The 14,087-nt window shown below is 40.1% G+C and overlaps 1 protein-coding gene across 1 annotated transcript in view; it reads right to left on the bottom strand.

Annotated features, from left to right (window-relative positions):
• Window positions 1-14,087, bottom strand: part of tssc1 (tumor suppressing subtransferable candidate 1) — a 68,891-nt gene that overhangs the window by 9,504 nt on the left and 45,300 nt on the right. The window contains exons 7-8 of the mRNA XM_015381263.1: window positions 4,885-5,052; window positions 994-1,161 (exon numbers count right to left, since the gene is read on the bottom strand). Coding sequence (XP_015236749.1) covers window positions 994-1,161; window positions 4,885-5,052 — 336 coding nt within the window. The remainder of the gene's footprint in view (window positions 1-993; window positions 1,162-4,884; window positions 5,053-14,087) is intronic.

The raw sequence follows: 14,087 nt of genomic DNA, 5'->3' as shown, positions 1-14,087 counted from the left end.
GCCTGGTTCTGCTGGAGGTTTCTTCCTGTTAAAAGGGAGTTTTTCCTCTCCACTGTGACTACATGCATGCTTGGTGTAAGGAATTGCATTCAAGTCAATGAGTCGATGCAATCAACTGGTTTTCCTTAGACAGAAAACTTTGAATCAATTTGACTGTATTTGAATTGTAAATGTAAATGTGTTGTGAATTAGCGCTATGTAGATAAACTGAATTGAATTTTTATCCTTAGCTGTAGAATGATAAAGTTCAATTAGGACATGGAGTTAAAAACCTTGATTGGCTCCTTTATTGGTGATTTTTGACTTGCCTGAACAAACTATAGTACAAATGCTACCTTTATCTTCAGTGGCCACTGTGTGATATGGCTTTACTAATAAAGCATTAAAACCCTCTGAAGATGATTTCACAAAGAATAAGTCATGAAATTGAGAACATTGTGGACAACTGGGAGCATCTTCTTCAGAAGACAACAGACTGTCTTCAGTTAAAGGGTTCTGCAGCAGATTCTTCTTGCCTACATCCATTAACATTTGAATTAAAAAGTAATCTCATGTCATTGCTGGTAGCATCCCCCCATCGCCTTGTGCTTTCGTTTTTATTCATGCTACTCTTACTTTTTTTTGTTTGTTTGTACTTTAACAGTAATTTGTCTTTTGTGAAAATAACTAAATTGGAAAGATTGTAAGAAAGCTGGTATTTGCTGAGCGCTTAAAGATAATTTTAAATCCGATAATGTTACTAAACACAATAAAATGCATTCTACAAAGTAATGGATTGCTACAGACGCCTTTTGAAAGGCTTAGCTGTCAGGTGTGTAATTCATTGCTCTCACTCAACTTCTTTCATTTTAGTTTCTTGAGTTTAGTTGAATTATCTTCTCATTAAAAAAAAAGCATCATGTTCTTCCTTTATAAAAACCCACCATCAACCGTCCTAGAACAGACAAAGAGCTTCTGCTAATGCGTTGTTAGACCTTCCAGAGATGCTCTTACTTCTCCTCCTGGTGGTTATCCTCCCCCTCACTGAGTTCCTCATCATCCACCAAGTGTCCGAACGGCTCAGAGGAGATGGACACCATATTGGAGAGGATGAGACGGCTGTCGCTGCTGGCTGTCAACACCAGCTGGTCGTGGCTGTGGTTGTAGCGGACGCTCCACACCCTGGGAAACACATTATTCATTCAGAGTTAGACAGCACAGCAATGTGGGCCTGACTTTTTTTTATATATATAAACATTTATGCATATGATGAAAATGACTGAAGTAACCAGTGTGGGAGAAGAGCCCTGGAGCAAGCTCTGGATGCAGTGATCGTTTGTTGACTGCTTGTATGAGCAGACCACACACGCACACTGTCAGCCACCCACACACATCACGCAGAAACACTCTGCTCTCAATCTGACGTTAAAATAGCTCGATTTGAGAATTTAGATGCCAGTAACGAGGATTTGGAAACTTGCAGTCTATGTTTGAGCTCCTTTCGCATGTGCTGACGATCAGAATCAGAAACTCCATAATCCTTACTTTTATTTCCTTCACCGTTTTCTCATCTCCCTTCCATAACTCTCTCCATTTTGTTCCCTCACTTCCTTTATTCTTCATTTTTGTGCACTCCTTCTTTGTGTGTTTGTGTGCCTTTGTGAGCCCCAGGCGCAGCTCAGAGTGCGGTCCCAGTTCCCTCACAGGGAGGGATTGAGGGATAACCGAGGCTGTTGACAGAAAAATCAGCCGCGGCCACGCCGTTCCCCGTGCTCCGCTAATCCGCTTCCCTGCTAAAAAATAGTCCCTAATACCCCCAGCAGCCCTGAGGCCATATCCTGGCTGCGCTCTGACAAATGAGCGCGCACGACAAACACCCACACACAAGTGCAGTGCACAGAAGAAGATGGGTGCTCATACAGGCGAATACAAATGAGAATATGCTTTATAGAAATGTGGGGAGGGAAAGCACACAAATGCATGTGGCCACACAGATAAAAAGAGAGCTCTGCTAAAACACAGATTAGATGATAGTCAACACACACACACACGTCACCTATCTCCCATCAGAAGACATCCCATCTGCTGCAATCTACAGTTATGGATATGTTTGCTGAGCCTGCCTCTCTTTTAGAGATAACGTCTGCTGCGTGGGTGCGTGCGCACAGACAAGGGGTGTGCGTGGATGTGTGCGGCAGCAGGATCCAAGTTTGGCTCACGCTGATCATCTATTCAGCTCACAGAGGAGACGGTGCGTGTCTCCTCCACCAACACATCTGCAGTTGGCTGTTCAGCTTAGAGCGACGCCTGAAGCCTCGGTAGAAGACAACCACGGGCTGGACTTACCTCCAGTCCTCAACAACCGAACGAATGGCAGCGGATTTAATTAGTAATGAGTTTATTACTGCCTTTTATTACATCAGGAGTAGATGGGGGATTTCATTAGTCATGAGATAAAGCAATTAATGAGACAGGAAACCAATCACGAGTCCAGCAAAAGGGATTAACATCTTGCTAATATTGTGCTTTTCTACATGTGCCTGAATGCTCATCCTCCAAACTGTTGGTCTTTCTTCTGCTTATAATCCAGATACTTTTCTCCACATCTAAAATGTAAGATTAACCAAAAGAGTGTTTATTTTCTGATCTGGGGTGGAAGCGTTTAATCTTAAAAATGAACCTTAACGATCCCACTAGGACAAAACAAAGATGGGAGGCAGAGACGGCCAGAATAATCTCTGACAAAACATGGGAGGGAGTCTGGACTGAGGCACATCAAGTTACAAACTCCAATACGTAATATAAATGGAAAATTATAAGTAGATATTTCAGGACCCCAGATGTTGTTGCCAAGATGGATCCTAGAGTACCAAGCTTGTGTTGGAGAAACTGTGGCTCATCGGTCCCCAATCATACACACATTTTTTGGTCATGTCCCAAACTTCAAAACTTTTGGGACGAGGTGTACAGGACTATGAACCAGATCTTCACGGAGGTTATACCGAGGGATGTTACTGTTGCGGTACTTGGTATTATACCGGAGAGTTCGCAAGGACGGGCCAAAACTTATCTGTTGAATGTTCTTTTTATAGTAGCCCTGAAATGCATTGCAACCAGGTGGATGCAGTTGGAGCCTCCTTCCTATGACTTATGGGTACAAAAAGTAAGAGAGTTGTACAAAATGGAAAAGATAACCTACTCATTAAGACTTCAAAAAACAACCTTTAGCCTGCGCTGGGGGCCAGCAGAAGCTATGCTGATGTAAATAAGCCCAACAAGTTTGTCTCTTGGCATATGGTGTTTAGCTATTCCACCCAAAGTGTATCCTTATGTTAGGGTTTCAGGATGATGCGCCTACAAATTTGAGGCTGAGATCATAAGATATCGAGCTAAGACGTTCATTTTAAGGAAAACTGTATATTTTCAACTTTTGTGTTATGTACCATTGATGTGTGGCTGTACAATTGCTCTGTAAAAAAATAATAAAAGGGTAAGTTCTAAAAAATAAAAAATAAAAAATAGATCAGATTAAGCATAAGTAATTTAAAGGGGGTTTAAAGAGTTTTCCAAATATACTGCCACCTGTGGACAAAACACAGAACTGCATCACTCTTCTGCTTTTTCTCACAGCTCGCAGTTTAATTTTTATTTTTCCTTACGCCGGGCTTACACTGTACAAAGTTTTCAATCTTTGCACACATCTACTGCTCACACTGTACGACGGAACAGCAGGGTTTAAAAGCTCATGATGTTTTTCTCGCACTGTGTGACACAACGCTGTGATGCTATCTAGCAGCTCACACTTGTACGTCTATAAACCACGCAGTGAGATGGCGCTACTTGGACTCGTCTATCCGGAAGCCAAATGAGCAGAGGAGGAATACGAAGCTAACTAGAGTAAAATGCGTTGCCTTGGCAACTTGTGCAATTTTGTGTGCTGAAAGCCCTAAAAGCAAAGGGTGAGGTATTTGGACGAAGACAAAGGCTGAGCAAACGTGGCTACTACGGTCTGTCATTTTAAACAGAAAGAACTCCATTTCAATCATTGCACCCCCGCCATGCTTCTGTGTTTTTGTCTGAGAGGAAGAAGAAGAAGAATCCTTGTTTGTGCACTGAGCGATTTGCCCACGACGGCCGACTGAATTTCAAACATGTTTGATTTTCACCCGACCTCACGTTTCCTGATCAGGAGGTGGTCGTGAGAGGCTAATCGCCCCTCGTTACTGATTGAAAAGTTCTGGCATGACTGCAAAGTCATCCTGAAAAGGGCAATAAATCGTACAGTATGTGCCCGGCTTCATTGGTGTCTGAGTTGAGCTGGATGCTGGTCGCTTCTGAATATCCACAGAAACCATCTTATAACACTTCAACTGTTTGCTAGGTTGGACCCATTTAACATGCACGTCACATCCGTTGAACAGCGCAGGAACTTCCAACCAGAAGTACGTTCAGGGGAAATAGGCTACAGGCTTATTCGAATCGGTGCTGAACTACTGAGGTGTCATTCTGTTCATCTAATGATGTTTTCGTCATAAAGGGTCAAACAAAAAGGCTATTTTAATGATATATTTCAGTAAATAATGTCTCTTTAAAGAGCTTCTGCTGGAAACTTAAGTTTATCTGTAATAAAAACCTCATTTACTGATGATGGAAGGGATGCAGTATTTGTGTAACACTAAATGGAAAGAGAAAACAAAACAAATAACGGGAAGAAAAACCTTTTTTATAAAAGGGAGTTAAATTTATAGCATCTAGACTTGAATGCAAAGCGTTAATTTAAGCAAGTATTGAGTTTTTCTGTGTGCGAGGTGACTTACAGAGCAACTGTTTGACAAGTAAAGGAAAGTAATTGTCTCCCATTCAAGGAAGTCCCCCACCCTTAATCCCCCTCTGTGCTCCACCCACCAGTGTGAGTGCTCCTCCAAGGTCTTTACGGGCTCCTGGACGTTACGGACGTCCCAGAACTTGACCTTGCAGTCGTCCCCGCAGCTGGCCAGGTAGTATTGCCGGTTGGGATTGAAGTCCAGGTCACGCACCAGCTGGCCGTGGGCGTTCTCTATACAGTAGATCTGGCTGGAAAGAGGAAGATAAAAAGATGATTAGAAAGTAGGGAGAAGATTGAAAGCCTGGAGAAAAAGATAAAAAAGTTGAGCACAAAGAAGAACTAAGGATAGAAATAGAGGAGACGATATCAGAGAACAACAAACAGGAGAGGGTTTTTCTGAGGTAAATCAAAGCTTTTTCTATGTCTGTCAGCAATGGCCAGACACCAACATAAAACTATTGCTGGCAGAAGTAAATAATGAAAGCAGGACATTAGGTGAACAGCCTTGAGTTCCAGACATGGTAAAACTAACAGAATGACATAATAAAGGGAACATTTTTCTATTAAATTGGATTCTATTCATCTCTCCGGGCACCTACTTGTATCTCCTACAAGCTCCGCAGATTTCTCTAAATATGCATGCATTTGGCTCTGTTTCCAACATCCTTAACATTTCTATACACATCATATTTGTGTCACAAGCTGCAAGGGGTGCATTTGAACTACAAATAAATCTAAAACTTGACTGACTGATCTCCCCACTCTTATTTAACCTTAAACTGTCATCAAGCTCATTGCCAGACATGGGGAGCATTATTTTTTTCAATTAACAAATGTACAGAGGGTCTTATGCTTGCATCAAAATAACAGGTTGGAGGAAAAAAAATAAGATAAACCTAAATGCTTTTTACAAAATGAAGCCTTTAGGTCAACAAACAAGTATTTAACACAATTTAAAGCATGCACAACCCATCTATGGAGGCCTTAGTCCTCGCGGCAGCCGACCTGGTTTCGAATCCCACCTGTGGTCTTTTGCCTCTTGTCTCTCCCTCTCTCATAGCCCCTTTCCTGTCAGCATACTGTCGTAAAAACAAGCCACTAGTGCCTGGGGGAGTGGCGGCCTAGTGGTTAGGGCATATAGCTTGCAATCTGGAGGTTCTGAGTTTGAGCCCCACTCCCACAGACTGCCACCCTGGCTCTCTGAGCAAGACCCTTAACCCCAAGGGGATGGGTTAAATGCAGAGGTAAATTTCTCCAATGTAAGATCAATAAAGTTTAATTATTATTTTTTAGACACAGTATTTCTAAGCAAAGCTGGTACTCTCTTAATACTTCACAATCTGCAAGGTTCTTATGTGGATTTTTTAGAAGCAAAGCGGGGATTAAATAATTTACAGTATGCCATGTCTACATCTTCTTTCTTTGCCAATTAAGTCCACACCTTTTTCTTTTTGTCTTTGCTCAATTTTTGAGGCAATGCCCATATCTCTTGATTTCTGAATTATCCGATTGGCCCGGAGATGTTGCTCTGATCCACCTGCAGTCGTGGTAAGATGGCTACACAGCAGCAGAGCAATGCTGCGTTTTATTGGGTATAATAAAACAAACCTTCTGAACCTGGTCGCTTCACCCCTGCTTTTAAAGCTGGCTTTCTGTCTGATGGCAGGGCGGCAGCACATTTTTTTCACCTGCTTGCAAACTCAGGGTAACAGTCTAAAGAGCGCAGGGTTCACGGGACGTGCAAAAGAGGAAAATACGTCTGAAAACACCATTTCTGCAGCTGTAATGCTCATTAAAAGTCAGTGTATTCATCACATTTTTGACAATATTTCAAAATAAACAGCGTTTATGTTGTAATGTGCTGGACAGAACACTGGGTGAAGGATGCCAGATGTCAGCCAAAGGACCAATACCATGAGAATATATCAACGTAGCAGGCTGAATTGTTATATATGTTATGAATATGTTAAGCTAAGCTGGTGAGAACCCTAGTTAATTACATTCTCTTACAATTGTAAAAGTCACATACAGCATTACGATTTTTGCTATAAAGACAAAATTGAATTCATTTAGTTTTTTTTTTTGGTTGAAAACTGAAATTGGGTTAATTGAAACATTGAGAGCTGAAGTCTCTTATTTCAAACCAATGAACCAGACCAGCATAGTACCATCCATGAGAAGCTGCAAGACAGGACCAGCTGATAAGCCAGGAATAACATGCCGTGGGCTCTTTTTCTTATGCTTTTGGATGCGCTGTGGTGTTTTAACATTTTTTTGCTGAGATTTCTTTTTTTTTTCTTGTATGATTCACTAAAATAAAGACTGCCCCTGTTACTGTGAAGAAATCCCAGTTAATATGGATTCTACTGTAGGGTTGTCACATCACTAAAATGTTAATCTCCATATTGATTTCTAGGAAAACATTCAATACTTAAGAGCATCATCGATACCACTGGGATAAAAAAAAAAAAAAAAAAAGATAAATAATTAAAGACATGAAAAATACCTTTTTCAAAATCACCTTAAAATGTGCATTCCCAATGGAACTGCAAATGCTAGTTAAATAAAGATGCAAAATGAATAACCCGGAAGCCAAAAAAATAAAAACAGCAAAAAATAGGCAAACAACACTTGTCTTTAGTATCAATACCATGCATAATTAGTATTGCATCTGGATACAGCGGTCAAGTACTGTATACAGTAGAATCTTTTTCTGAGTAGAGATACTTTTGACAACCCTAAGGGCTTCACCCCACTTTATCAAATATTATTTAGGCAATATTTTAATTTCCTAATTAATTCACGTTCAACAAGACAAATAACTTAATAATGCCAAATAATCACCAAATAATAATCACTTTCCTGAATAATTATTTCTTAACGAAGAGACGTTTTTATCTTGTTAAAGGGGGGGACTTTATAATTAAAAGGGAAAAACTTTGTTATTTTATGAAATTCTTTAACCATTAGTGTTTACACTAATCAATTAAAATTAAAAGGGTTCTACATAAAAAAATATATATAGATATATATATACACATAAATATATGACCTCAGTTGCAGTCCTAATGACCATTGTTCTCAGAGAGGCATTGATCAGTAATGTCCAGCTTAGCTGCACATTGTGTAAAGCATCATCATATGTAATATTTTAGATTAGATTATTTTTTAACACTATTAAGTATTTATTTGATGTGCATTCATCCCAACGGTCAGAGAGATTATCTCTCTTCAGGCCCAATGCTTGCTTTCAGATGAATTTTCCTTGCTTTCTGATGTTTTCTATCAAACGGGCAAACAGTAAGCAATGGTCCTGGAGCAGACCTAGCATGAACACACTTATATTTAAGTGCACACACATTCCCTGAAAACCCCTGAGTCTTCCTGACCTAAATGAAGCCCAGCGGTCTGCCTCAGGTCATTCTCTTATACCTCCCTTATTTTAATGAGATTTTTAATTAGCATGTTAATTGCCTAACGCAATCAGCAGGGTGACTAGCTTGCTGGCTAGCTACTGCTGGCACCCAACTGGGCCATAACACTGAGGCTTTCCACTCTGCTGAGCAAAACCACGCAGAGCTGTGTCGTTCAAGGCTAGCCTGCAGAGGAAATGGTGGAAGAGAAAACAAGCAGCGATTTTTCCACACATTCATGTTGCCTTTATGATGAAGGCAGAGTTCCAGATCTAATTAACTCGCAGTTTGTTCTTTTCTCTGACCAACAGTTTTTAGCTGTACTTGCTATATTCTCATGTTTAGAGAAAAGGCTGCAGGAGACAACAAAGAGCAAGAGCATATGTGCAACTAAAGTAACAGAAAATTTACCAAAGCAGCCAAATACATACCACCTTGCATGCAAAAATCTGTGATTTTTAGTATGTTTGCAGAAGAATCTGAACATTTTCCAACTTGCCCGAAGCAATATCATTAGGGAGCACTGCAGGCAAACATAATCATGGGAGGCTTGACCTTCAGCTTACAGGCTCTTCTTTTCCAGTGATTCACAAACTTAAGTTTGGCCAGAACAGTTGTATTATACTGGCTACACCATAATATTGTTGTTCATAACAGGTCTTTCTTACTTTCCACAATTGCAGGCAGATCACTATAGTTTTTATTCTGTTTTTCTCTGAAATACTTCATTCAAACATACCACATTTTTCCATATGATATTATTTAAGTTGGATCTATTTGTCTTCTCCTAAGTTGCCGCTTGCTTAGCTCCAGAAAGGGCACCACGCTTTGCTTAATTTTCTTGGTTACTAAGGTGACAAGTCTATCCATAGGTGACTATAAAATTGCTTTGCTAAGAAACCCCGAAGGCCATATAAAAAAAAAAAAAGAGCAGGATTTGACAAGAACAGAGAAAAATTGCTTTTTAAAAACAGTGACCGATTTGGGATAAACTCTTTGCATTCATTCTCATTGCAAATTAGATAATATTAAAAGCTGTGGTAAAGTAATTAAGACAATTATGTATGGTTAAAAAAAGGTTATAAAGCTGCTATGCTGCTATGCAAGTATTCTGCTCATACACTGCTGCAAAATTAGGTGTTTTTTTTCACAAATGAAGAATTTACAGTGATCTTATCGTTAAGAGTTCAGTTCGATCGGCCTCACTCTGCTAGCACATTCTTCTCTGATACTTTCCTGTTTTACTGTGGGCCGCTAGTAGAATTAGGGTGCCGGTCTGGTTTAAGAACTAGACCGAAAGCACTGCTCCTCAATCTATAAATGCTCTAAGAAATAAAAAAAATAACAAAATCAACAGTGGTGCTCAGTTTTCACTTCAATGTCCCAATTTGACCTCAGTAAAAATGTACCCGTATGCAAAGCAGAGATTGATTCCTCTCAAATTTAGAACAAGTTAAAGAATAGAAACTCATGACTGTTCCTAATTAAACTCCTGCCTCTGATAACGTCAAATAAACTTGCATGATAAGCATGATATCCAAAGCTACTCTGTTTGTCCAACCAATTCAATCTCACAGGGGCTGTAAATCAAGGTAATCTTTAGATTCAGGGTTCTAGGAACATAGGTTGGCATCCCGATAACAACAGACTGTAGATTGTGGAATTAGGAAGCTGAGACCGAGGCATTTCTTGCAAGACCACAAATTTATTTAACATCCTCAGACAGAGAGATAGAGCTCTGACTGAGGCATTTCAGTACATACCTTACAAAAACCCAACACACACTCCCCCCAGCATAAAGAACTTTCTCATGTTTGAATATTTGGAGGATAAACAACTTGAGTTCATCAAGGCCATTCCCTGTTAGGTTAATATATCTTTCACTGACCAGATGGATCTTCTGAAAACAGGCACAAAGAGTAGCTAAAATCAATGATCTTCTCCTACTGATAAAGCATTTCCAGAAAATTTGACAGTTCTGCGCATGATTTAATTGGATAATTTTATTAAATGTCCATGTAAAAAAAAGATCTGATTTTCTGATCAACCAATGTTAGGACTGGATTGGGATATTTTAGGCATGGAAACGTGGATAGGGTTTTGGATTTGCCATCAAAAAATGCTGATCTCAGTCCCAAAAAAATTTGTGCCTAGAACTGAAAAAGGTGTGTGTGACTCGGTTACAGCAGGGTTATGTCAGGAGGAATTGCCCAAATGCCCAGCATATCATTTCACAATCTAATATACGGTACTTATACAGTTAAAAAGGCAGTTCTACCTACTACCTATTTCCAGTATTTTTTTTAATTCACAAGGTTACTAATTAAAGAAAATGATCTCTTATAAAATGTCTCTTTATTTTGAGATATTTTGAATGGCAAATCAAAGTCATTTTGCTAATCCCAACTGACCTAAAACATAACGAAATTATAACGATGATAGCTGCAACTTTAACTCCTCTATACCAGTAAGCGGCACACTTGCCTGTCTTTTTCTGTGCAGTTTCCCAGGGGGCAACCAGATCCATTTAATTTACCTGTCCAGGTGGAAAGAAACCCTGCTGGACTTCTGAGCTCCTTTGCTTCCTAAAGTCAGCACCAAAGCACAGAGGTTTGACCAATGTTTACATTTAGCTTTTTCTAATGAATTTTAGCTTGAATCTGACAATCGTGATTTTAACATAATAATCCTTTTGGTGTTGACAATGGCATTGTAACCAGAAGTAAATATACTTATATATCCATCCATCTTCCATCACGCTTATCCCAAGCTGGGTCTGAGGGATGCTAGTGCCTACCTCCAGCTGTCTATATATAAGCAAGTATATTATGCTAAATTTTTTGTTGATTTTAACTCTGCACCACTCTAGACAAGCAGCAGATTTTGAAAGAGTTAATTAATTAGATAAAAAAGTTGTAGCTATGATTTAATGTTAGAGAGTGGATATTTCCCCAAATATGTTAGAGTGTAGAGTATACAAATATCTATATTGAACTGTACATCTCCTTTGGAAAATATTTGTATTGAACTATATGGGTCTGAAGATGGCCAGAGTAAATATTTCAAAGCTGTCCCTATCAAACAGCATTCTGATGAGTCGAGTTAAAACTTTTAGTGGACTTCAATTTAGCTCAAAACAGCTATTTTGTGTGTAATTTGAAGCTGGGTTCCCATCATTTATTTAAACTGAACCCCCACCCTCGATGCCTTACTCTCTGGAGTGTGGCTCAGAGGTAAAAGGCATGACCTCGGGCTGTAGGGTGGCTGGTGTTCAGCCCGGCCCGCTGTGGAATGGGACGCAGCCGTCGCGTGAAAAGGAAATGGAGCAGGAAATTGGGTTAGTTTCGCTCGTTCCCCCTTCTTGTGTCTCAGAGCAATCCCCCTCCGAACATACGCACACAAACATACACACAGCCAGCGCACACTCAAAATGACACGCAAAAACTCCCTGGGCCCCAGCTAATAGTGAAAAGACCAGGGACCTCATATGTGTGTGAAAGTGTGTGTTTACGTCTGTTTGAGTGCAGAGGATTAGGGTTGTGTTCGGCCTAAGCCACCAAACACTCAATCTAAAGTCATCCAGCCAGCTAGAAAGTGTGTGATGGGGGGCTGATGAGGGGACAGGGGACCTATTACACACACTGTTGGGCGCACGCAAAAAAAACCCAACCAAAACATGAAATAGGGAAAACACCAACCTCGCACACTGTTTCTGTGTGTAAATAGGGAAGATGATAAAGGTGTGCTGGCAGGAAACTACAAAGGCAGACAGGGAAGCGCACATTTGGCCATCACAACCAACCTCCTAACTCAGTCTGGGTGATAAATCTCTCTGCTCAGGGAATCGACTGGAACACAGATGCTCCAGGTAGCACACAAAATCTCTCTATATATATATTTCACACACAGGCAAAAAAACACACACCTTATGTTGAGCTAACCTATAAGGGACATTCCATTTAATTTAATTTAAATTGCTTAATACAGACCCTGACCCTTAAGGCTGATTTGTACTCAGAAACCTGGTCGTCTGTGTGTGTCGCAATGAAAGTAAATGTGCCCCCGCTCCTTCCGCAGACCACTCTGGTGAAACTCTCCAAAATTGTAGGTGACCGCAGACAGTGCAGCAGACAGGAGGCCTCTGATTGCTCAAATCTACATCCCTTTTACATTACAAGTATGTCCTGTTTGGTACCTTACTGGCTTGTTTTGTTTGTATGACCGCCATGATGGAAAAGGACTCGTGAAGATGGACCAGCTAGAAGAGCGAGTTGTGCGAGAACACTGGTACCCTTTTTCCACCTGGATCCCCGCTCTTTTTCACCCTCATGTCCCGACGTTGTCGCACAAACTTGCCCGCACTTCCTCACAGCCTCGGCCGTATCTAGACCCACAGCCAGTTTGTGATTGTCCCTCTTGCGTTGTGGCGTGGAATAACATCAATATTGGGCATCTACTTGTAACAAGCTCAGTGCGACACACTGCTGCGGGGAGTATAACCAGCCCTTAACCCTAACCATTTCCAGCATATAGAGTACCTAACCATAAACCTAACCTAAACTCAATTCAGAGTCCTCAACCTAACCCCCAACTAAAGAGGAGAACCTTTGATCACTGGGACCAGTTGACTGGTCTGTCAGTCCCCACAATGTCCCCACAAGGAGGTTTCCACCCTGTGTCTGGAAAACCAATTTAAGTAAACCAAACGTCATCTGTGAACCAAACGTCATGTGTGAACATATGGCGGTGGTACAGGTGTGTTGGTACAGGTTCATTGGGTTCTTCTGGGTCTAACTTATTGTCAAAAGATTCAGACGCTTTTTTAAGTAAGTTGCCAGAAGGACCTGGCTACCAGCTGTCAAACTGTATAACTGCAGGTAGGACTATGTCAGGAGGAGTTAAAAATTCAATTCTAAATGGTTCCTTATTTTAGACTGATCATAATGTTTGATTTTATAAGATCTTTCCAAGGACGAAGGGTCAATCAATCTCTGGATTATTGGGATCTTGAAGCAGTTCCAGGAACAAAAAACAAAAACAGAAATCCTTGATAGGTTGTGTTTCATTAAAATTTTTAAATCATCTCTAAGGTTACCTGCTGTAATCCTCCAATCTTGTGTCTGACTAATTATTCCTCAAAATTGCAGCTGTTTGTTGTTCTTTCAAGGACGACAACACACAATCATTAACTAGCCAGAAGACGGTAAAAAAGCACACACTCAATTTTGTTTGTGATTTTAAATTTTTCTTCCCTTAATTATGAACACAAGCCAGTCGAAAATTAGAGGAGAGGAACGCTTTGTGGTGTGCTATGGGTAGCAGTGTCTCTCATATAACTTTGTGTAATCAGTACGACATGTGGTCGGTCGGTTTCCGTGGAAACAGTAATCACAGTGAAAATAGACATATTAGCCTTTAAATCACTAAAAACCTAATTATCCCTTCTGTTTACATCAACAATTTTGATTTATATAGGCTAAAAATCCAATTGATCACAATCTAATTTCACCAAACCACATTGTGTTGACAAATCTTAAAATGCACAAGTTGTTATATAAATAACCCCATTCAAATTTACTACCAAGAAATAACAAGCGCCATTTACTTTTCCTGCAACTTTTCTCATAAGACAAACAAAATTATAGAGTATATAATAACATTTTATTATCGATTGGTTTGGTCTTGACAAACATTACTAGTAGAGAGAACCACCCCTCCAGGAGCAATATCGGCACTTATTGAAATGGAGTTTATGAATTTTCACAGATAAGATGAAGACGGAGGAAAATGTTTGGTGAAGCTCGTCTAAAACCAGAACCAAGCATGTTAACATGACATAGGATGACATTTTTGTTGTTCTTAAAAAAAAA

This window comes from Cyprinodon variegatus, unplaced genomic scaffold (genome assembly GCF_000732505.1).
Source record: "Cyprinodon variegatus isolate N-32 unplaced genomic scaffold, C_variegatus-1.0 Scaffold230, whole genome shotgun sequence".
NCBI lineage: Eukaryota > Metazoa > Chordata > Actinopteri > Cyprinodontiformes > Cyprinodontidae > Cyprinodon > Cyprinodon variegatus.
The sequence above is the reverse complement of the archived record's forward strand: the minus strand, read 5'-3'. Positions and strand labels throughout refer to the sequence as shown.